The sequence below is a fragment of the Anopheles marshallii genome, chromosome 3 (assembly GCF_943734725.1).
Source record: "Anopheles marshallii chromosome 3, idAnoMarsDA_429_01, whole genome shotgun sequence".
In the NCBI taxonomy this organism is placed as follows: domain Eukaryota; kingdom Metazoa; phylum Arthropoda; class Insecta; order Diptera; family Culicidae; genus Anopheles; species Anopheles marshallii.
In genome coordinates this window covers 12,414,188-12,440,006 of record NC_071327.1, presented here as the reverse complement: position 1 = coordinate 12,440,006, position 25,819 = coordinate 12,414,188, and the positions used below count along the sequence as shown (strand labels likewise).

General features: G+C 48.3%; 1 protein-coding gene across 1 annotated transcript; it reads left to right on the top strand.

Moving 5' to 3' along the window:
* Nucleotides 1-6,468: 6,468 nt before the first annotated feature.
* LOC128714674 (uncharacterized) lies at nt 6,469-12,750 on the top strand. The gene has a single exon (XM_053809550.1). It carries the CDS (start codon nt 6,469-6,471, stop codon nt 12,748-12,750), a length of 6,282 nt encoding a protein of 2,093 aa, XP_053665525.1.
* Nucleotides 12,751-25,819: the final 13,069 nt, after the last annotated feature.

The following is a 25,819-nucleotide window of genomic DNA, read 5'->3' as shown; positions in this document are numbered from 1 at the left end:
AAGCCTCCCGGATGTTCGGGAGAAGTGGATACACAGCAAGATCAATTTCGCAACAAAGGCTCTGAAAAATATTACAAAAGTGAAAAAGAGCGATATTTGGAGCGTCTTTCAAGGAAGTGATATGTGGAGCGTCGTTACAATGAACAATATCGTTAAGGAATCGAAGATCTATTCTTTTTTAACCTTATGTCGTTCACTAAACGTAAGAAACGGAACCGTTCCATAGTAGCTAAATATTATTAATTTTTGTATGGAGCATTTTGCCCCACTGTGCTTTAAAACTAGGAACTACCCCTCGTTTATGCATTGCTCAGTTTTCTATCTTCCAAGCACAGTACTTTATCAATTTCCTGCATTATTAAAGAAATAAGGCAACAATAAGGCACTTAGAATAAGTTGCAACAAATCGTCTTAATACATGTGACAATTTGTGTTAAAACCATCATCACTCGTATTACACCACAACTGCCACTCAAGCTCCATTACGAAGTGATAAAAGCTGGTTACTTGAAGGAAACTTTTAACACTTTGCAATTGTCGCACATAGCTACACTTTCTACTTCAACCCAACAAACTTTTCCACTTTATCCAAATTCTTTTGATGGCGAAACTGCGCCGGCTAATGGGGAAGGAATGGGCGGCGTTTTTGTTTGGAAATTCTTCACCTTCAAAATCATAACAAACCCGGCTCGTTACATTCAGCCGGACAAAAGCGTTCCTTGATACGGGCACTGCGTATCTATCACGCCTGGTTGATTGCTCAAGCGAATGCATTAATTTAATGATGGTAGCAAGTGACACACGTGCCCATCCACAGTGTCGCGTGTTGCAGGGTTGTTTGTGCTTGTTTTTCCCCCCCTTTGAAGCCAATTGGACCAACCGTTGTGTTGCGTTGAGAGATACCTCTCTCAACTTGTCTAATATTAATCCATGTGAGTGCAGTTACTTTGTGTATGGATCATGCAAATTATGTTAAGCAATTAACTCAATTACCCTACACATTTCTGGACACTTTGATTGGGAAGGGAACTGCTTCAGGGAGGTCTTCTACAGCTCAGCAAAGGGAACTAGTGCGTCAAGCCACACTTCAATCACTGCACTCGAATTTCTGCCCGCAGTAGTACAATCGGAGTAACGGAATTAATTCTAGGTTAATTAACAAATCTCCGCTAAGTGAAGTGCACGCTGGCAGACGCGCAATGTACGGGGTTCCCGGCCCCGATACCCGTCAATCTCAGCGGTGAATCGTTTCGAGGCATCATTGACAGAATGCTCCAGTTCTTGCACCGTGTAGAACGCCGTGTTTCACCACTTAACTACCTCGCAATAGTTGGTTGTCGTGTTTGCGCGGTACTCTTCTTCATTACAGAACGATCGGCCACATTATGCGGATGGCCACGGACCCGTGGCTGGGGTGCCCGGAAAAGATTTGTGTGACAGATCGTGTGTCGAGTACCAACAAAACCCAACTAGATCATTTTCTTGTGCCGCATTCAGCTGTTTGCGCGTGTCATTATCATGCTCTGGTTGTGGCGCTGAAGACTTCGCGACGCGTGACGCAGTGAAAGCCAAAGGTTCTTTGGGGACGCGTTATTTATCCATCTCAAACTGTTTTTCTCAACCCCGGTGCGTATTACGGGGCGCTTGGGTGCATATGGGTCGTGTAAACATGTTTGATTTTGTCTAGTTTAGATTGGATTGATTCAACATTTAAACAGACTAAGTCTATGAATTCCCTAGACCAACACTTCTTACCGTCACCACGTGTAGGGATACCTTGAGACACAAAGGCCCCACACGCAAGGTTTCGTAAAAAAGCACAGCTTGTATACCCCTCTGGCGTTTATAATGATGAAAACGTGATAAAAATTATGATTACGGAAGATCCATTTAATGAACCCATGTTTGGTAGCACATTATTCCCAATTATATGGAACTGCAGCTTCAACTTCCGTCCACCATTACGTGGATCACGGTGTTTGTACGGTGCATTATGGTTTGTTCGACAAAAACAACTCACGTTTTATAGCGCTCGATGAGGAGAAATTGATTGGAAAACAAACATGCGGTTTGATGTATCAATAAAACCCCTGCACCTCTGGCCCACTGGGTTTGCACTGGGCACTGGTCCCGTTTCGGTGCATCACGCGTGATCTGATGATCCTTTTCTTCCTCCTCCCAAAGTGAGCTTTAAATCCCAAAGGCACACATATGTAGGATTAGAAAAACAAACTCCCAGCACAATGGGGCAACCTGCTTCAAAGGCACTCGTCGCTCCGTAGCGCAGGATGACAAAACAACAATCGCGCTATCTTCTGTAGAATATGCTGCTCGTACCACCTGCTCGTGCACCTTCCACGGTTTGTAACACAAACCGTGGGTGAAGTCCTTCCACCAACGAGTCAACCGTCATCGCACGAACCGATATTGGTCTTTAGGACGAAGCAAAAACACTGAATAATCCATCCGCTTTGCTAGTCTTTCGGTGCAGAACCTACGAACCTTGACAGGTCGACGCTGTGGCGTGGAGTGAGTGTGGACGCCACAAAACGGGGTAGCCGGTCGGGTTCGCGCCGTTCCTTCCATTAGACGGCCGAGGCAAAGTTCATGGAGTTCGCTTATACAACGGCAGTACACAGCCCCGACTTCTTACGCCCGTCACACGTACACCAGTTACCGGCACCATTCCCAGCTGTCAGTACAATTTATTAAATTCAAAGAAATTATTGATTTCCTGCACCCATTACCAAGCGGAGTGGAGCGCGTCACTCATCCGGAAAGGGTTCCTTTACTGCTTTCTGGCGCTATAGCTATGGCGCTCGGTACCATATCCGTCCATACTTCCCGATAGCGGATTGATCAAATTTTCCCTTTTTTGAAATCATTTTCCTTTCGCATGTGGTCTATCATGGTGGAGCTGAGTTCTGTTTTTTCCTTATTTTCGTGTTCCTTTTTCACACCACCTGGTATCCCGCAAACAGCCATCGGAATATGTTTTCGTGTTTCTAAAGCCACGAATCCTTGTTTATTGCTACATCATGACAGAGCCAGCTCGGTGTGCGCTTAAAGACAGACAGCGCTCCGGACACACAAAAATATATGAGCCGATTTTTAAAGCACGTCAGAAAATTGGAAACAGTAAATGGTTTGTAAAAAAATATAGGTCACACAATTTCGGACGGAAAATATCGTGCGTGACATCGTGCATCGGGAAGATAGCAAACGGGACTACGGTATAAAGCTCACCAAAGCCCCTAATGCACTGCTGGCGTGTGGTGCGAATATGTGCGCACCATTTTTACCGTGCCCGAATCCACTGTCATCGCCCTCGAAACGGACAAAAGTTGCTGCTAGGCAACAACACATACATCAGCTAACAAAGTAGATTTCGGAAAAGAATAACGAGGGTCTCAAATAGGTCCTAATAAGGTGACTCGTACAATGAATTACCCCTTACACTATGCAACACGCATTACAGCATGTATTTATTTATTTGTTGAAACATTTTATGGCGCTTTATTATTCCTCTACGCTTAATTTTTTTTTGGTATTGGAAGTAGCTGAACAATCGAAGAATTCAGAAAAGAAATTCTCATCCTCTTTTGGTGTTACTTTGTATGTGAACAATTAATGTTTAAATAATATTGCATACCTCCAGGGGCGTAAACTCTAAACGATGTTTTTAAGGAAATAATCCAATTAAACCCATTTATTACCTTCTAAAACAACACTTTTCATCCATTTGACATTAATATTTAGCTAACCGTTTAGTGGAATAGCTACTAAAGCATCTAAAAGCCGTTGAATATTATTCCTCCACGAGCCTGCAATACAGCGTCTACTTGTTTGTCTACTTATTTCTGATTTCAGACCTCGTCCAACGAAAGTATGCACCATTTTCTTGCACAGTTTAGTCTACTCCACACACGGCAAATGTTTCTTTGACTCTGCCCGACAACGCTTTGCTCCACCGCCACGGAATGTCGGCTATGTGCCGTTCATTTTTTTTTCCTACAAAACCCTTCAAACGTGCTTTTGGACATCAGAGCGCGTGTGGTATTTGCTGTGCCTGTTTTTTTTTCTTCTTCACTTTTTACATCATTTTGTTTCATGCACATGCTTGAAAGGTTTCCTTTTTCCCTTTAGCCCACACACACACACACAGGCGCGGATACACTTTAACACACAGATATACGCTAGAAACTCGACAGTACCTACCTTCAGTCAAATGATAACAACCCTGTAGCCCTGTGTTCGAGTTCACTATTCCACCGGCACGAAAGTCATCACTTTTGCATGACATTTCGCTATGCCTCCTGCCAGTTTCGTATCCTTTTGCCGAGCCGTCCGTTTCTAGCTGGTGCGCTGGCTACGACCTATTTCCACCAGTCGGGAGGTTCGGTACGCTCAACTGTTACTCCTGCCGTGCCGTACCAAACCCAAAAGTGTGTAGCGCAGGGAGTCATGTTTGAGCATTTTTCATCGAAATCGGAAATTAGCACTTCCGCTACACGCGCAACCAGAACGTTCCGCTGCCTGTTCACCTGAAGCGTAGCTTACTACGTGTGTGTGTTTTTTTTTCATTGAACTCCTTTTTCACCGGCAATCTGTCATGTTCGACGTTTACGGCTGGCGCCATTGCGATATTGGTGGATTGGTCTTTAGCGTGGCCTTACTACGGGTCACAAATACCCCGAGCGAAATGTATGTTAATATGCCATTTCCGCGATCGATCCGGGGGATAGCGTACCGGCGGGCAATGGATGAATTAGTCACTGCGTTTTCACTCTCTGCAACGTCGGTACGACTGATCATATTTAAAACATTTGCCGCACGCAATACTTGCCATTCCATTGGGACCATCTGGCTGGATTCTCTGATGTCCCTTGAACGGTGTATGCTACTTGCGTTTGTCATAGGAACATACGGAAGTATAAAGGGATTGAAAGCACCGCTCGTTAACGGCTATTTTAATTAAACGTCACGTGTTTTTGCACTAAATGTGGTGTTCGCTAGGTCAGTATGTAAAATTCATATTAAGGATTGGTCAGTATTTTCTTTTCAATAAATAATGCAATTAGAACATTAATAATGGTAAGGATGTAAATGCATTAAACTCTTGATAATTCACCATTCGTTCGTGTCTTGGGTTTGTACTCCTGAAGGTAGGCAATGTTTTTGTTAAAAATGTATGTAGTTTTGAAAATAAAAAATTCACTGGTGCCTAGTAATTGCATACTTTTAGGCTGATTGATCGTACTGTGGAAAATGTTGTAAGCTGTTACTCGATCTAAAATTTATGCATTCATTTACAATGTTTTAAAACGCATCTTATTGAACCACCAAACACTAAGGTTGGATTTGCGTTTACACTCGCTTGTTTCGGATTTAGCACAGTTCACGAAAAAGGAAAACGTCCAACCATAAAAAAGCGGAAACGACAATTTGAAAAGCGGAAACACTAATGCTTCCCGAGCTGTAGTCATTCGCCGCTAAACAAAGGAACGAATGAAAATGAAAACAGCAACAAAAATACTCCATTACGATCGCTTTACTCGATTAGATTAGCCATCAATAGTGTAGCATAAAATTGCACCACTAGCACCGAACCCGTGCACGTTCGTTCTAATGAATTCCCATACTTTCTGGCACTGGTGACCCAAAGAAAAATGGTGCTATGTTTCTGTGCGGAACAATAATCGCACCCAAGCCACCGGGCACGGGTACCGGCGCGTTGGGTTCCCTTTCGTTCGGGCACGGTCGGGTAATTATTCAAATATATGTCAAATCAATTATGATGAATAATTTACGGGACAAAGGGTTGCTGCAGGGACCCGCAAGGGCAGCCCATGCTGGCTGGGTTCCATCCAGCAACGGGTACCATGGGCACGTATCGGGTGGGTTTTTTCCCAGCTGCTATTATCTGACTGGAGCGGCATGCCTGCGGAGAGTTCGTAGCCATCCAGTGGCGGCGAATGAAGGTTGTGGTCCCATTTTTAGTGGGTGGCTCCATTATTTCACTTCCATTTTCATGTTGCAAGTGTCCGGCAGGGTGGGAGAGGGGCCGGACGGATGCAATGTGCTGCGGTAAGCTTCTAAAAGCCACGACAGATAGTAATGGGCATTAGGCATATAGCGAGAACGTTTTGAAAGGCTTATCGATTTGTGGGGATGAAATGAAAGCAAATGGCGCTAATGTGGAAAAAGTGAAAGCCTTTCCTTCTTGTCACCTTTTGCAGCACGAGACAGGACTGGGTTATAAAGAGTGGCCACTTGTATAACTCTGACTAACTGTAGCTGGGTATAAAGAATAAATATTGCTTTCCTTTTTCGTAATAAAGCTTTTTTTTATATTTCTAATGTATTTTGTTACTCCTTTTTGTCTCGCTTTCTTCACTAACAGAACCATCCCCCCACGGCGGTATCAGATGAATTGCTAGGCAAAGTGGCGTCTCCCGTACACCGACAATGGAACATCATGGTGGACTGTTTGCGGACATTTCGAACAGTTTCCCGGGCGCCAGCGGCCTGCCGAGCACGAATGTGAAGTACCACCTTCACAACCCTCCCCAGATCCCACCGCAACCCCCTCCGCCCCCGGTGCCACCCTTAGGGTCCTCTAGGCAGTACCATCAGTACCAACACCATCACCATTCCCAGCAGCAGCAGCAGCAGCAACAACAGCAGCAGCCGCTGAACGTCCACCTGCAGAATTCGGTCCCATCGCAACAGACCACGGCACAGTCGGTTGTCGTTGGTGGATACGGACAACCGGCGCCCGGCATCATACAGCAGAGTCATGTTATACAGCAGTCTCAACAACAGCAACAACACCATCAACCTGAGCTTCAAACCGCAACAGCAACCCAGCGGCAGCATCACCTGGAAGCGCTTCATCAGCCGCTAGGCGCAGGGAACGGTGGAGCTGGTGGACTGTATCCGGACAGCAACGCTGCCGGTCTGTTCGACGGCACCAACACCAACGCGGCCGCATCGCTCTGCGTCAACAGCAACAGTGCCGGGAGTGGGACAAGCGGTAGCAACGCGACTGCCGCTACCAGCAACAGCAGCTACAGCTCGAGCATCAGCAACAGCTCGCGCAAGTTCGAAACCAACACCGGCGACAGCATCACGTACAACATCAACAACATCAACACCAACATTGTGAACAACATCAGCAGCGGCCAGGGAGCACCGCCGGCCATAGCGGCCATCACGAACGGTGGTGGTGACTTTCTCGCTGGCGTTACGGCGGCAACGCAGTACGGTGCGGGAAGTGGTTCGACGATTGCAGCGAACGGTGGTGGAACGGGAACGGCGGTTGGTGCGGGTGGTGGTGTGCCACAGCAAGGTGTCAGCAATCCGACCATCATCAACATTAGCAATAACAATCACAACATTATGGCCCCCCCGTACCCGTACCATGGTCCGCCCCAGTATCAGCCGAAGATGGGCGGCAGCGGTGGTGCCGCGTACAAGGAGATGGGCGGGAAGTACGGTGCAATCGGTGGAACGGGCGGTGGAGCAGGCGGTGCGGCAGGTAGCTGGGCAGAGTACGCAACGCACCACCACGAGGCAACGGTGATCGGGAACTTCGAGGCGAAGAATCCCAACAAGTACCATCACACCGCGTCCGGTGCGACGACGGGTGGGTCGCGCATGTCCGGTGGCCAGTATCGGTATGCCGGTGCGACCGATTACGTATCCCAGCCGGTACCGCCCGGTTCGACGGGACACTACGTACCGTCGCACACCGGCGGAGGTGGTGGCGCTGGCTATGGGCTGTACCACCCCGATGGGGTACAGGCGACACCGATCCAACAGTCCCCGACCGCGGGTGCTCCGGGTGGACATGCGGGTTATGATGCGTATCCGCACATCGTCCGCAACAAGTACACCGGTTCCGGACCACCGCCGGGAATGCATCTGTCGAGTGGATCGCGCGTCGCTCCCACGCACGCCGATCTCATGTACAACGAACGATCTCAGCGATACGTCAGTGGGTATGGCACCGGGAACACCTACCTGCCCTCGAGTACTGCCGGTGCCAGCGGTGGAGGCAATGCAGCGGGAACGACCAGTGCCGGACACGCGGCATACTACACCCAGATGGGCCCGAGCAAGGGTATGATGAATGCGGGCATGGATTACTACGGCAATACCTACACCACCAAGCAGCTGTCCGGCTCGCATCCGCACCACACCCCGAGCAATCCTTACATCCCACCGAATCGGATGGCGTACGCCAGTCAAACGGGTGCGGGTTATCATCCCCACCCGTCCCATCCGGCCCACCATCATGTGCCACATCCGCACCATAAAGGTGCCGTCGGAGGCTATGGGTATACGAGCGCGAATGGTTCCGTGTCGTCGTACGACGATCCCTACCACCAGCGGTCAATGGGTGGACGAGTGCCGCTGCCCCACCCGTACACTACCGATCCGCACCATCAGCACCAGAGCGCACCGGGGTCGGTGCCACCCTACGGTGCCACGAGTGCCGGTGGCTACCACCATCAGGTGCAAGGCCCAATGGGATATCCGAACCCGAAACTGACATTCAGCAAAAACATGAACGATTTCTACACACCGAATGTGACGTCGAGCAGTGTTGCGCCGCATTACGCCGGTGCACATCCGGGATCGATGCAGCCGGCCGGTCATGGACATGCGGGACATTACGGTATGAAGTACTCGTCACAACCGATGGGACCGCAGCAGAAACACGTTGGTGGAGGAACGGCATTGGGCCCCGGCGGTGTGCCCACGTCCTTGGGACAGCCGACCCGGAAAGCGTCCAGTTGCTTCTACGACACGCCAAGCCCGGTGATCGACATCAACCACCCGCTGATCGATCTGGAGGAGCAGATCAACAGTGTGAAGATCCTCAAGGGTGGACCCGCGCCGATGGGCACCGTACCGGGGTCGATGTACGATACGAACCATGCGCTCAACTACGACTGTCAGCAGATGTATCTCAAGAACCGGTACATGCACTCCAAACCGGTCCCATCGGTTCCGCACAGCAACACCAACCCCATCGGTTACGGAAGCGTACAACCGATCTCTGCCGGTGAGCATCCTCACCAACGCCATCAACTCCATCACCAGCCGCATCCGGAAGCCGTTGGGGCTTACGGGGGCTACGCCACGATGGAAGATCTAGGGCTGGGGCCGCGCAGCTTCGCATTGGATGAAAATCTCAAGGATAAGAGCTTGCGCGATTACCTCACAAGCTGGAGCGAAATGGAGGAGGAAGACTCTTCCGGTGCGAAAGCAGCCAAGGAGGCCAACAACAACTTGGCCGCACATCAGAACTACGAGTCGTGCAAGTACATGGGTCAACTGCAACCGTCACTGGACACAACGCCGAAAGCGACGGAAGAAGTACCGGTGACACCGCGGCCGGCAGTTACCGAGAGCGCACCGGTCAAAGGTAGTCCTGCCGTAACGCCGGAAGCTATTACAACGCATTCCTCTCCTTCACCACCATCAGCTGAAGCGGTTCCGGCAGCCGCACCGGTAACCGGCCACACGGGAGTAATAGTGGCGAATGTGCAAAGCAACGGTAACCTGCCCGACATCCTCGTAGACATTGAGAAGCCACCGAAGGCGGAAGAAACCGGCAAGGATGGTGAAAAGTTGTACATACTCGAGACGTACGATGTGCCGCAGAGCGAGCTGAACAAGTACAAGCATCTGAGCGTTATCAACGAGCTGCCGAAGAATGTCGTTCCCATCAACGACAGTGCCGATTCGCTCAAGTTCCTCGAGGAGATCGAATCCAACCGTGAGAAGTACTACCAAACGGAGCTCGAGTCGGAGGTGGTGTATGAGGAGAAGGAAAAGGAGAAGGAAAGGGAGCAGGGAGTGTTGGAAGAGGGTAAAGTCGTGGTAGACGAGGAGGAAGCTGTGACCGAGCAGACGTCAGTTATTCAGGAGCCAAAGCACGAGAACGATGTGTCGGAAAAAGCTCACACCGGTGATGATCTTAGGAGTGATGAAGATGCACCGGAGGAAGCACAGTGCGAAAAATCACCCGATTGTAAACCTGAAGATTTGTCCCAACCCAAGCTGCAAGGGGAAGTAAAACAAGATCCCGTTGGAACGCTGGACCGTAAGGAAGATGTCCGCCACGACGTTCGGAATGTTTCGGACGCCAAAGGTGACGCCGCGGAGGTGAAGTGTGAAGGTACGGCAGTAAAAGACTCGCCGTCCGCTGTTGAGGAGGAGGCATCCTTCAAGGTGCCGCGCTGTTTCCCAAAGCACCGGAAACGGCGCTTCTACGACTATGATATGCCCCGGTTTCCGAAGAAGGCGCGTCGCTCCAGCATAGAAGAGTTTATCAATTGTGATATACCGAAATTCAAAGTACAAACTATCAAGCGTAGCCCGAAAAGTCTGCTCAGTTTGCTGGTGGACACGCTCAACTCGAAACCGTTCCGCCGTTGGGCCAAACAGGATCTGGCCAGACGGCAAACGCCACTGCAGCACGGTGAGCGTGGTGATGCGGTCGAAGGGTCAATGGTAGAGGAACTTGTCGAGGTGGAAGCGGAAGCCATACCGTCCGAACAGGAGGAAACGGAAAGACGAACCGTGCTGGTGTTGTCTTCCATTCCTTCTTTGAGGGATTTGTGTTGCGAGCGAATCGAATCGCTGGCGCTTTTCCGCCAGCCGGCGACACTCAAGGAGCTGTGCGAGCGGGTGATCCGGGAGAGCAAACACCTTTACATCATTGAGGAAATGAAGAGCGAACCGCCCAGATTGCAGGATCTCTGCAAAGCCGTCCTGAGTGAGGCGAACATCTTCATCGACGTCAGCACCAACGAGGTGTGCATCATTGACGATGACGGCGAAGATGTGGACTGCGAGATGGTTCCTTCCGCGGCCACCACATCGAGCGCCGGACGCGTATTTATCGTCGAGGAGGATCGTGGCTCAATAGCGGATCTACTGTGTGAAAACATCCAGCTACAGAAGGAGGATCTCGTCGTCGTCCGGCAAGACATCGGCGAAGGGTGCGAGGATCATGAGATCTTCATGGCGGATCTCGCTGCCCAGCCAGAACCAATGCTGGCGGCAGAAAGCGAAAGTGATATCTTTAGCCGGGTAGAGCAAGAGATCGAAAAGATGATGCACACAAGTTCGTCGGAGGACGAGGCCGAGGTACCGGCGAAGGATTCGGAGCTGTTTGCGTTTGCCGAGGATGGGGAGTGTGTGCAGTACGAGGAAGTAGTGCCGGTGCACGTGGAAGAGCAAAGCGTGAATGAGGGTGTGCTGAGGGCGCTTCGGGCAAAGTATGCGTCCCGAGCCGGGAGCCAGAGGAGACTGCATCAGCGGTTGGTGCGCAAGTATGTCGTCTATCAACGCTACATTGAGACGCGTGTTGGGGTGCTACCGCGGAGTTCCGTTCGATGGAGAAAGATGGCGGACACCAGAGATACGTCCGACGAAGTGGAATTGATGCCTGCGGTGCAGCACGATGAGGAAAGCAACTGCTCGAATAGTTCGAGCAGTTCCGGCAGCAGCAGCAGCAGCAGCAGCCGTTCATCAAGCTCTTCTCGCAGCAGTCACTCGTCGCGCTCTTCGTCGTCTAGCTCGTCGTCGTCTAGCAGCAGCAGTAGCAGCAGTAGCAGCAGCGAGATGGAAGACGAAGAGGAAACGGTCAAACTCGTGGCGGCGGTAGAATTAACACCGGATGAGCATTCGAGTGCCAGCGTAACGCTAGGCGAGGCGAACAATAATACTATCGAGCTCGCCGATTCGGCCATGCCCCGGGAGCAGCAGAAGGAAATGGTTTCACAGCCCACGATGAAGGACGATGAATCTCAACCCGATCATGTGCCGACTGGCTCCGACATCGGTAATAGCCCGGTGCGGTGTGATGACAGCAGTGTGAGTAGCTGTAGCAGTAGTAGCAATGGAAAAGCCAGTCCCGCCACAAGTCAGAACACCCGAGCCAGCAGTCCGTACACCAGCAGTGGTAGCGGTAAAAGCAACAGTAGAAGTCCCAACAGTTCCATGGAACCAGCGCGTGCCGCTGCAAAAGCCACCCACACCACCGACCGACCGCGCTCGGTAATTGTTTCGCCACCGATTGCCAAAAAGAAGAAAAAGCTTTCGTTCGAAGAAAGTCTGCTCAACATCGACCAAATGTACCGGAAACCGGCTAGTCCGGCCCCAATCGCCCCGATACCGTCGCCCATACCACGCACGGCCACCAGCCCCCCGTTTGCCGCCACTCGCCCGAATGTGATCGTAAACGTGAACAACAGGCGTGAGGTTCCTCGCAAGCTAATCATACCGTCGTACAAGATCTTCGACCAGACGGCGGACGAATCACGACCGCCTGTCAACGGGCATCACCGGAAGGGATCGATGGATGCCGGCGCGTCGCCGGCACTGCTCGAGCTGAGCGGTGGATTTGGCAGACAGATCCAACAGCGTAGAACGTCCATCAGCATCGCACCAGCGTACGGACGCTCCGTCTCCACGTCCGAGGGCGATCGACGAACGCGCGGCCTGGAGCGTCGGAAGGCCGCACTGGTGCGGCGTCGGAGCTGCTGCTGCTCACCGCTGCGCTCACCCCCGGGCTCACCGCTAGCGTTGCCCGTGTGCACCAAGTCTTCGCCGGCGACGGTTCAGCTGAATGCACCGGTACCGTACGTGCGCCTGGAGCGAAACGATTACGTGGAAAAGCTGGCGGAGAACTATCGTCGGCAGGCACAGCAACACCCAAGGTCGTCGTAGGGTTCGTGCCAGCCAAAATAGCCAACCAGCCAGCCAGTGACAGGGCTGTTGAAAGCCGTTCTCAGTGTTTGCGCCGGGGGAATTGTGCAAAGTCGCTCTTTATTCAATCGACAGTCGATTATGTTTCGGGGTACGAGTGGTTCTAGCGCTGCACTAATTGAACTTTCACTCACAGAAGCTGAAGCTGTTGAGTTCATGTGCTGGTGAGCACATAGTCGGTAACGTTTTAATTGCATTCCCAAGCTTCAGGAAGCATTCCTTGCTGCGGCAAAATGGTAGGCTAGCAATATTCACCTCAATGCATTCCGGCGTTGGAGTATGTGGCTTTGACGAGTTAAAACGCGCGTGGCCACATGTAAGTCACAAATAATGCAACTCGAGTTGCTTTTTTAGTTGCAAGCCTATCGCTATCCCAACCGGCACAGGTAACTTAAAAGTGTGTTTTTGTCGCCCCGTTTTTTCACTACAAGCACGTACTTAAAAACAAAAACAATGCCCACAAAGAAGCGGGGCGACATGGTAGGTGTTTAGTTACTGCTATTTGTTTGCTATAAAACAATTTCGTTTTTATTTATGTTTAGTTTTGATTGTTTTAAAAACGTTTAAAGAGGGCGGGTGTAGTTTTATTCGCACAACTGTAAAATCATGCTTTGCTGCTGTTATGGCTAGCTAAAACCGTTTGCTATAAACGGACGTGAAAACAGTTTTATAGCACGATGGGGTTTTTTTTGTTATGGCGAAGCTTTAACCAAAAGCTTCCGCAATAAAGCTATTATGGTTGAATTATAGTTTTTTTTTTTTCACACGATAGGCCAAATGCAAAGCAAATGTAGTAAATTTACTTAGTAAATTAGAAAATATTTTCATTTTTCCCATTTCTGCGATGGCTGCAAGCTTTTTGTGTGTCGATTTTTAAGTTTTTTCAAAAGAATTTTTTATAACATTAAATGTTTTAAATAATGCCAGTTTTAGAGCCATTAACAAGAGGAAAGGACCAGCACAGATCAGTTGAACTAAAATTCAACGAAAACCAGATAAAAAGCAAAACAATTAGAAAATAAACCTTTCTAAAGCACGCGAGTTTGCATTAAAAAGTTGGGAAAATTTTATGTATTTATTACATGAACGTATTAACTGTTTGTTCCGTGATTGCGTAAGGTTTAAATGGGTGGATACAAATACGTTAAGCATAATTGTCGTTTGTCCAAAGGTAAATCATTCATTGCAGGTTATCATTATCATCAAAAACGTTTTTTTTGTTACACGAACGCTACGAATGATGCGATTTAATACTATCACTCATCTAGTCAAGTGTTGTTGTTGCATTCATGTTTGGATGGTTTGGGGTTATTTTAAGCAGTACGAGTAAAAAAAAAAGAACTAGGAAGGAAGGATTTTCGTCCGTTTTTAGTGATCCCTGTTGGTAGTGGATAAGTTTTACGACAAACACACACAAAAAATACAACCACCACTGTGTACCCACCTTTTCTTTTCCTACGCACGGCGTGTAAAACACTTGGTGTAAATGTTGTCTGCGTGGGGGTGTTGTGTGTGCGTGTTTAGTATATATTCCTCAAAGAGTAACGTTTTAAATTGTATGATTTCCAACAAAAAAAAACCCAGACCCCGCACTAGTAGCTGTTTACGTAAGGCTTTGTGGTATATTAGCATTATTAGTTTGTTCGCTTGTTTGTTAGGTAGAGTTAAATATGTTTTTTTGTTTTTAAAAGAAAGGCAAAAACAAACAACGCCAGCAAAAGATTTCGAGTGCACAGTGCATGCACGTTAAGTAAGTGCAAAGAACCCAACCATTGCAGGTTGGTAGAAGTGTAAAGAATAAATAAGCATTTGAATACAACGCAAACTGGAACCAAAATGGAGTAGGCAAACGATGTAAAACAAAACCGAAACCGTGTAATGTAATGAAGAGGGAAAAAAAACCACAAATAAATCAGTGCCTTCAGGTGACAGAATACAAAAGTGGCAGCCAAAGGACATATAATAACATAAAACAATACACATTATATCTAGTGACACATAAAAGACAAACAAAACATACCAAAAATAAACAACAAAAAAAGAAACACCCACACAAACACAGCGATAATCAAGAATAGTGAGTAGTACCATCTAGAAGAGTAGAGTAGATTATTGAACTATTGAATGCAGATAATTAAACTAGTGAGCCCACAAAATGGCGTGAGTCTCGCAAATGTTTTGCGGCCACTCACACACACTGAAGTGTAGCGATAGCGTGCAAAGAAGTACGATTTACAACCGCATTTGATAAAGGACGATTTAAAGCGAAGATGAGAAGAAGAAAATCTGGAAAACAAATATTACTTTAGACGTACGATTGTGTGAAGCTTTATCGCGCTAGCATGTAATTGAGTATTTAAAATAAACACACACACACAATTGATCTTTGCAACACGATGAAAAGAAAATAGTGGACAACAAACTACGCAAATCCCAATAAACATTCCACCTACGCGTAGCATTCCTTTCTCTCGGCATCCTTTTTTTGTCTCTGTCCCACCTGGGCGCGTAACGAGTAATTAACGCTAAACGGTATTGCTGTACGAAAACGATTTGCGTTGCTATAGTTTCAACTCACAATACTGCGAACAGTGTGAATGTGTGTGTGTGTCGGTGTAAATTATGTTTGCGTTTGGAATCGTGAATAAAATGAGTTTAGTTTGTTTTTGATTGTTGATTGAAAACTGGAAACTGAAACCCGGTTTGCTTACACAGCGGCCAACCGTTTGCTTGTCATCCGAAATAGTGGTGTACTGTCGTTATCAGTCCCGAAAGAACAACGAACAACATGACACTTAACTACCAAAGCCTTATCACTGACAAATTGGCCATCACACGAACAAGCCACAGGATGCCACACAGAAACGGCACACAGGGAAGAATTGATTATTGATCTTATTTGGTTTTCAGCCAAAGGCTGTACACAAATGATTTTTTTATTGCAGAAATATGGGATACATAATTTTTTTTTAGTACATTCTATACAAAAATAGATAATTCTTTCTTGTAAAAGCTTACACTAAGCCGCCCATTTGTCATCGCCACAAGGGGTTTAAAGTCTTATCTGGTTCACCTTCGGTCTTACGGACACACGCGTATTTACGAGCCTTTTGGCAGGTTTCTTGGTCGCTAGTTTGCGCTTCACTTTCTTCAGCGTCGCGACCTGCACGGTTGACAATTCCACACCCGCAACTTCCGCGTCCATCATGAGGTTTCGCTTGACAAACCGCGTCGTTTCGTGTTCGGATGCAATGGGCAGCGCCGGGCGTGGCTGTCCCATCGATTCACCGGCCGAGATCAACTCCTCCACCGTCACCATCCGTCCCTGGCCGAGCAGCAGCTGTATGAGCGTTCTTTCGGGATAGATCAAGCTGCCCACGGATGCCTCGAGGAAGGTAAGGTAGAGACAGATTAACACGGTCAGACGCATCGTGTACGCCGCAGGGTGTGGAGGTGATTACGGATGTACTGTGCCTCGCAGCAAGTCTGCGTGCGTGTGTGTGTGTGGAAGATGAAGCGATAAGACTCGGACTGGAACTACTTTGCTGTCCTCATAAATCACTGAGCTTCTTCCCACCGGGAACGTTCCACACTGAATGAGTCGCAACTTTTGTGGACACTCCCAGTGGACCTAGAGTGGGGCCTTCGGTTATCAATGCTTGCATGAAGATGTCACCTTTTGACCCCCTGTCGGTCATCTTCCGTCAGGGCATCTATCTGGAAGGTGGCGGGGAGCAATTCGCCGTACGAGCCTCAGGTTCAAAAACGTGCTCTCGTGCACTGGCGTGGAATCTGTGAGTGACCTTACCGCTTCTTCCCGTCGTACTTTGGAGGAGTATTTCCATCACGCACCCAAGCCATCTTATCAACTGGTTGCACCCGGCCCGGGTTGTGATAAAGCAGGTCATCAGGCAGGTTCGTGGCACGAGGCGGGGAAAGGATGCAACACGCAGCTTTTCTTTTCGTACATACAACGTATGAGGATTTATTGATTCTACGGTACCCTTAGACGAGAGGTACCAGCAGGTGGCACTAGCCAGTCATAACTATCAACTATCATAATTAACGCTCTATACGGTCTATCGGTAACAACAAAAAAAGACATTCATAACAAGCTATTAACCTACGTTCGGTGCTCCGATGAATTGGGAGAGTGTAAGCTTTTTTTTTTCGAAAGGCAGTTTAGGCAGGCCATGAGACACTCCTTCTCCCATGACAACTTCAACACGGCGCTGGATTAATTGTTCGCCTGTGCTTGCCAAATCGCGGTTGCTCCCATTTTGGATGGTGCGCTCCACACCGGACTCGACAAGATGAAAGCTAAATTCCTAGAGCGCGTGCTGGGCAATCGGTTTTCCGAAGGTTGCACCAAATAAACACAGTGCTCCAACAGTGCCACCTCCAAAAATCTCCGCAATCACCTAGCTCGCACCACACACTTTCACACGAGTTGCACACGAGCTCCGCTGGATGGCGATGGTATGTTTTGCGTGTGCACCGCGAGGATGCGCAACGGTGTTTATGGTCATCAAATTAAGCACCCCGACGACGGCGCATGGCTTCCAATTTATTTTCGTACCTTCTTTTGGACGTAGGAGGATGATTGGGTATTAGCGCACGGGGGCGCACCTTGCGCAAACAACAAAAAGGGCTTTCGTGCTTAGGGCCGTACTGGTGGGACGGGCAGGCCCGGTACGGTTTGGTTCGTGGTCGGCAACGGTGCTGGCAGCTGCGGTTGAGTGACAGGTGAAGGTTGCTGTGGCGGGGCGGCTGGGAATGGCATTTGCATGGCGATGGGTATTCCTCCGGGAGGAATCTGATCCCGCCGGACGTACACGACCTGGAGCAACCTGTTGGCGTCCTGGACCATGACCGGGATTAGCTCGGAGGCCGCCAGTGGTACCGCAGCGGTGGTGGAGTTCCCATCCACCGGTGGCATTGCCGTCGTCGTGGAGCGGCGTCTCAAACGCTGCTGCCGACGCCTTTCCCGCTCTTCTGCCCGCTGGCTCGGTGATTTGGTGCTCGGCTGGACCGGTTTTGAATAGGCCGACACTGCACCGACCACTCCAACCGCTAGCGCAGCCTTGACCAGCTGGCGCGTCATGCTTTTCGTCGGTCTGGCAAAGTTTAGCGTGATCGAGCTCGGTCGAATTTGAGCGACCGGCTGGTAGTACGCTTGCTGCGGCCCATACTGCTGCTGTTGCACGGGTCTGTTGCTAATGTTCCACCCGATCGGCCGTTGCGTTACCTTTCGCGAGCTGCCGGAACTGAAGCTCCAGCCGCGTTTGCGGCGGGTAAGCCCTTCGGTACCCTCCAGTCCACCGTCCAGCGCCCCCACATCACCCTGGACGAGAAAGAACAAATAAAGCACACCGAGAATGCGCATTCCACCACGTTACACTTGCACGACTGGCCACCAAATGGTGCGCACCACGGTAAGGAAAGGATCTAAAATACGGCGGCGAATAATGTCGGTGTTGCGAATTCAGCGCAATATGCCGCACTGGCGAATACACTCTTATCAAAACTAGAAATGGGCGAATGTGACCTCTGCCGTCTGCAATGGCGGGATCACATTCGCGAAACGCCAAAAATTGATAGGAAGATGGTCAACAGCAGCAGGAACTTTGATACGGTGCCGTCTTGCGCAATGGCGCGGCCGGCAGTGTTGCCAGCACAGGGGCTATCGTCGACGAGTCTTTGCGGTGGTTCGGGAAGCAGCTCGTGTGTGGATGATCTTGCAGGTGATTTTGGGACTGTTGAGGACGTTCGTTCTTTCGCTTCTTCGAGGGGTTGCTCTTCCTGTACCAAGCTATCAAAATCCTGAAGATCAAAATCGGGAAGATCTACCAACAGTGTTACACGCCGTTTTGGTCTAACATCCGATCGGGCAGGTTTGGTTGGTGCCGTGACAACTTCCCCTTCTGCCACAGTCACTTCCGGCCGCTGTTCCTGTGGGGTGGACACTTTACCCTTCCTTCCAACCCGGCTCTTTGGTGTAGTTTTGGGAGGATCCAGTGCTTTGGCAAGCTTCACGATGCCCACGTTCACGAAGTCTGTCGCAATCTTATCGAACGTCACCACCGTGCGGGGGTTGGTGTGCCGCGAAGGGAAAAAGTCTGCTATCCGTTCGCGCAGAGCGGCCCACCGTGTTGCCAGCTTGGGTTTCCGTTCTGCCGCCCGTTGCCCGGGTGGTGGCCGTTTGGTGACGTGCTGGAACCGCACCCGATACAGCGACCGTATGTCCCAATCGTTCACATCGGACACCCCGAGCGACCGGGCAATGTCTTCCGCCTGCTCTCCGGTGGCCTGTTTCAGCAGGAAGCTTCCCGCCACCAACATCCAGACGACCAGGACCAGCCGCCGAAAGCTCCACGAGAGTCGCATCGTTAGTGAGCCGGTGGTAGTCGATCCGCACTGTACGATCACTAGTTTAGCACTGGCTAGCGAAACCTGCCACCCTGTACCACAAAACCCAATCTGGCCGACGGGGCAGGCTTTTTTTTTTGCAATGGCGTGTCGTTTCGTGGTTCGGAAAACCGGTCACGAAACACTTCTTTTGATCGACATTTCTCGCGTTACGGCTTCTTTGGCTGGAGGGTTCGATCCGTAGCGGTGGCATGGGAAGGGGAAGAGAAAACCGGGAGGGTAGTCGGTGGAAGTGGTGATTGTTTTGATTTCCACCAAACAAGTCTTCCTCGGCCACTTCGAAGGGAGAACCCCCCGCACGGGGGAGGGAGGTCTTTGCCGACCTTCGCCATGATGCAATGGAAGCGAAGGAAAGCTTGGCCCGGTGGGTCCGTTTCTCGACTTCTTGACGGTCACTGGCGTGCTGAGGGGTGTTCCATTCTACCTACCAAAGGTGGGCCGATGACCAGACACGGCACTGTGTACGGAATCCGGAAGCACAATTGCGTGTGCTCGCATCATGCACAAAACCATCGCATGGCACGCTGGGTTAAGGACGGTTGCCTTAGAAATGGACTATCGTTACTAGGGCTACCGTTACTACTCGAACGCACCTTCAAACGAGTGATTAATCAGCACAGCCGGTTCTGGTGTGTGTTTCGCTATGAGCGCGTCCACCGTTCAGCCGCCGGAATGGTGCAGCACGAGAATGAAAGTGCAAGCGCGCTCGATGAACTCGATGTGGTGGAAATCTTTATGTCGTTGCACGGGCTTTAATAATAGCGTGTCAAACCTGTTTCCCAGTAGGGCAAAGCTTTCCTAGAATGCGATGATCGATAATTGATGGCCGGAGTGGATGGATGGAATTCTTCACCATTCAGATGGAGCGTTTCTTTTCTGCCAATCGCCAACACTAGTAGTGCAGTGGTACCCCGACCTACGAGTGACCTGACATAGGACATGACATAGTGTTTTGAGGTACGAGTGTACGAGCGTGCGACATTTCACTTTGAGATACGAGTAAGATTTAAATACATGACATACATACATCATTCTTCATGAATGATTCATGAATCTTAAAGGATTCGATAATCTTTGAAATAGAGATTCAGATTCATTCATTCGTCCAAAGATTCATTCAGATTCATTCAGAATTCAAATTAGTATCATTTAGTGTTTAGTTAATCTGATTCACATTAATAAATGAGGATTCATTCATGAGGATGAGGATTAATGGAGAGGAAGAGGAGTCATGCATTTTGAAGATTTGTGAATCATTTGAGAGTCGACTCTTGATTTGAATGACTCCTCACTAAAGATTCATATGAATGGCTCTTCTCAAAAGATATATATAAATGACTCTTCTCAAAAGATTTATATGAATGACTATTCTTAAAAGATTCATATGAACGACTTTTCTCAAAAAATTCATAAACCCATTTTATTCCAGAGAGCATGAATTTTCTTACGCAAAAATAATCTACTTGAAAAAGTAGATATTTGTAATTATTAATCTAAATGACCCAGCTTGTTTTTAAATGGTATCAGATGATAATTGAAGAGTGCCTTCAGTGCTAGAAACACTTTGTGCGTTAATTTTTGACGTTTATATAATATTTTATAGTGAACGTTTATATAATGTTTTCTAGTGAACGTTTATATAATCCGTCTAAAGTTCGGGGAAAATGTAGATGAAAAAAAATATTATCTTAAGCTTTAAATATCTCTAATATAACTTATTGTAAATTGTTTATTTTTTTATAAAAAGACAAATCAAAGACAAAGTATATTAAGACAAGCTTTTTAATATATTTTCCATCAAAATTCGAAGAAAATAAAGAAAAATAAGAAAATTGTATGGAAAAAAGATTTTTTTTTCATCAAATATCTTGATTTGATGATGTCCAAATGAATATGTCAAGATACTACTGTATTGAAAACATTGTTTTTCAAGCAAAGAAATAACCCACCCGACACGTCGTGGATGCTATTTTAACCGACAAACAAGCACCAATCGCAATTTTTTACTGTTTTCTTCACGTATTTCCCGAACCATCTCGTCCGGAAGCATCTTCTCGTGCTTGCCCACGCGGACGGGCGGCGAAACACAGATGGCGCCAGTCTGTCTCCACTATTATTGATTATTATCGCAAGCTTCGCCAGTTGGAACGACGCCGAGGCACGCCAAAAAAGCTTCACCACAAACGCTCCGAACAGACATATTCCAGCATCCGCGGACGTAGCATCAAGTGGTCTCGCGTCTGGTGTCGTGCGCGCAGTACGTGATTGTCCTGATCGGCCAGTGCGAAACGATGAAGTGTGTCCGGCTGCTGTGGAGTGTTACCTTTCTGCTCCTCTACCAACTGTCCGATAACCGTGGTTTGGTGGAATCGAAAGTGCGGAACCGGGTGCAAAAATGGCAGCAACGGACCTGGCGGGCCCGGTTCGGTTCCGGTTTGCGGCGCGACTGGAAATCGGCCTTCGAACCACCGAAAACGAGCCACCGGTCACGGTATGGATTGTCTCCACGGGAGCAGGACTTCTTTACGCCGGATGAAGTGCCGAACGCTTACTCCAACTATCATTACCGGCGGGTCGGGAACTCGAAAGGCACGGCCAAGGGTCAGCGTGGTGCGAAACTTGCTTCCGGACGCTGGAAGAATTCTGACGACCGGAGGCACACCGCTGGAAACAGGCTGAAACGGCACACGCGGGGACACACGGAACCGTCCGAGGAGCTGAAGGATTATCTCGATCCGATCGATCTGATGCTGTTGGGGGACGATCCAAACAGTGAGTTCATACCTCTTCAGCCGGAGTTTGGACAGCAGTTTAACATGGACATGGAGGAGGAGAGCTCACGCGAGCCGGTCAGTTCCGATCCCGCACCCAATCTACCCGGTGGCGATAAGAAGTTGAAAGAATTTAAAATTGTCTTCCACCATCGGAACACAAACGGGAGTGGCGTCCAATTGCGTGTTAGCTTAGGATTGCTATCTTGCCTAATTATCTCCACACTAGGCATCACTCGTTTGCTCGCTGACCTCTGTTTGCCGCTGTGTCTGAACGTTAAACATGCAGTCTGAAGTCATCTAAATACATTTTTCTACCGTCCCACGATCAGTATACCCACCACCACCACTGCTAGTTACATCCCGCAGCGCATCTTATCGCCCTGGTTTGGCAAAACACACAAATAATCACACTCGCGATGACGCTACCGTGCCGTTCTCACACAGAACATCCGTTTGCACGCAGTAGCAATTGATCCGTCGTACGATGTGGAACCGTCCAAGTGTTCGATTCGTTTGGTTTGCGGTGCTGTGTTTGCTGTTGACTGTTGAGGATGGCGCTGTAACTGCAGCACCCACTTCCGATTGTAGCGCACCAACGGTGGCTAATGGCACGCATGGAGTGGGTGTAATGGAAGCAAGTGACGGCGTGAAGCCCCAAGCAACTGTGGTCAGCAAACCAAATGTACCAGCTATTGATCCATTTCGATGGCTCGTATCAAAATCGAGCTCCATTTTCAAGGGCTAGTTATAGTGAATAAAGTTTGTTAATAATGTACGGTACCCTTAAAAGAAGTTTTTTCAATCACATATTATATGTTTTTAAACTGGGTAATTTATTTTTTCTTTAATAATAAAGTAAGTAATACTATTAGTATATTATTATGAGCCTTTTTTTTAAATAAATGAACCGTTTAAAAATTTAGAAGAAAATCCTTATTTTATTCACAACAAACCCTGCACGCTGCTTCTTAGGCGCCTAAAGTATGCAATTCGCAGCACAGGAATGCAATCGAGCACAATGAGTAAGTTTTGTATTGAGGTAGGGCCTAACCATAAATTTATGTTTTTGTTTCTCTTTGATCCATGATGTTTTCAGAGATTTTAAATCCCCATCAAAGGAAGTGCAATATATTTAAAAAATCCTGTTAAAAATGTATATTTATTCTAAGATAACATATTTTCAATAGTTTACTACTTTCTGTTGAATTATTTTGGGAATGCTTTTAGTAAGGTAGTTTAAGTGATAGTTTTATGATAATTGAAAATAATAGTAGCCCTTCGTCTCAGACTAGAGGGAAGTCTAAATGGCACAACACAACATGGTTGCTTTTTGTTATCGTTTTGTACGGTGTAAAAAAATATCACTCGCAGACCAAAAAAAAAAGAAAACTTTCTGCTTTGCTGCCTACAAAACCATTCACACATGACGTAAGTCGCCATAAGTAGCTTCAGCGCTGCACTGCTTAATTCGACCCACTATCATTACTCCCGCTTTTGATGTAATCATTACAATGTACATTAATAGCGTCCCTTTTCCCCAACAACCATTTGCGACACATTTAATAGCTGTTCCTTAGCCCCCAGGAATGTATTGGTAGCCCTGCACAGTGACACTAATGTTCTAACAATTCCTCAAGATCCATTCTACGCGATGGATTCATTTCCAGCAAGGAAACGACGGAACCTGTCCACTTAGGAACGGGGGACGGAACAAGTGGTTATACTACCGTTAGAATCGTTAAATGACAATTGCGAAAGCGTCGCGGTGGAAAATTATATCCAGTTGTTTAAATTACGATAATGACTATCAAGTCACCGTCATCACATTAACCACATCGAGGTCTCACGAGTAGGTGTGGAAATGAGATGATTCACAGTGCAATTTATGGATTAGAATGGAGCTACACCTGACCAAAGAGAGAGATTTCAAGGTTATGCCCAGTTGTCATGATGTACATTTACACGAGATTTACAACACACTAGTTGTACATTTTTAAATTAAATTTGTAACTTCATATCTTCTGCAGGAGAAAGACAGCGACCAGAATAAATGTTAAATGATCCACGGGTTTAAATCACATCAACATCAACTTTTGCGATGTGTTTATGAACAAAGGAAATTACTGCGCGCTGGAAGCCGGTTTATAGCTTGTTCCGCCTTATTTCGCAATCTCCACGCTCTGGGGTCCTCTTTCTTCTTGGCAAATGTCCTTTGAAGGACCTCCGTTGCGCTGTACACAAAGTAGCACCTGGTACCCTTTTTGATGGTTAACCGGCGAACAACACGCACACTCACATAAGCGATTAAAAGGAAAAAAAGAAAGGGCAAAAATATCCTGTTCCACCCATCGAAACGGACCTCAGCAAATGGGACCTCCTGAAGAAACACGCAGGTCCTTACAGTAGGATCGAAAAGGACGTTAGACGTTATTCGTTCGCTTGCTCTTTCGTTCGTACGGCCAGTTCCATCCCGGCGGGAAATTCGATTACTCTTACGCTATTCCCCTGGTCCGTGCTCGGGAGTGGGAATGTGTTGGTCTAATTAACCGGCCACCACTGGCTGCTGCTGCTGGTGGTGGTGGTGGTGCGCACGGATAGCTAACACCACTGTCACGTCGGAGTGCGTCCATTCGAGGGCTCCATTGCCGTTGCTGAAAGTAAAGCCAACACAATCATTCGAACGCGCTTTAAAGGTGAAGACATACCTGAGACCGGGCCCGGGCGACTACAGGCAGCTTTCCCGAACGGTAAGATAACGCAATCGGGTACAAAGTGAATCGCCTCCAGTACACTTGGATCAGTGACAGTGTACATCATAAAATCTCTTTAAGCCATCGGCGTTATCGCACAAAGCCCGCGTGTACCGATTTTTGCGAAGGCTAAAGACATCATACATTTGTACGATTTTCGTTCGCTAGAAGCGTGAGGCAACACTTGTGACGAGTTGTTTTGCTGCTAAACCGTACACCCGAATGCAAATTTCGGGTCGCTTCATGTGGATGGTTTTCACATCCACTCATTATCACCTGCCTGTTGAAGATCGTACACGAGTGCGGCGCAATACACATACACGGGAGCACAGTCACCGCACCGTGTGTCCCATTGTTTATCCGCCTGGTTTTCATGCCTTTTTTCTATTTCCCTTTTTTTCTTAATTTTAGCAAACAGAGAGGAACTGGCAAATTCGTCGGGTAACACAGATAACAACCGTCCAGTGCCGGGCTAGACATCACAGCCACCGGATAACAGCGGACAGTCGCGAGTAGATCGTTCACCGGATGAGACCAAACGAGCGGCACAGCGTCCACGGGATTGATCTTGTGACCGGGGTGTGTGTGTATACGTGTGAATACTCCGAGCGTATGTGTGTTTACAGCGGCAAGAGAGGCAGATAAATCCACAGTTGAACGAACAAGCATCGCTAGTACGTGTGAATTACCCGCCATTGAAAGTTCGAAAAAGCTTCGACGGAGAGTAGGTCGAGGAAGATTTTTTTTTGCCTCCCAACAATTCGCTTCCTCCACCGGTAGCGTTTATTCCCGGGATTGTATGTAAATTTCACCAAACAAAACCCCCACTTCCCACCGATAATTACAGTTCGATAGCAAAACGGTTGGTTTGGTGTGATCGTGATCGTGGTGGAAGAAAAAAACAAACGCAGCTCAAAGTCGAGAGAGGAACTCACTATTATTAGCGTTTGGTGCGCCGATAAAGCTGCACCCGGCCACCGTAGCCCACATTGACGGTGCCGCGATAGTTTGTGTTGTGTTGGCCGTGTTCGGAACGGTGCTCTCGCCGTAGTGTGCTGTGCAACGCATACCGCCATC

Excerpts from the sequence above, each read along its gene's own strand:
- LOC128714674 (XM_053809550.1), top strand. The coding sequence starts at position 6,469 with ATGGAACATCATGGTGGACTGTTTGCGGACATTTCGAACAGTTTCCCG.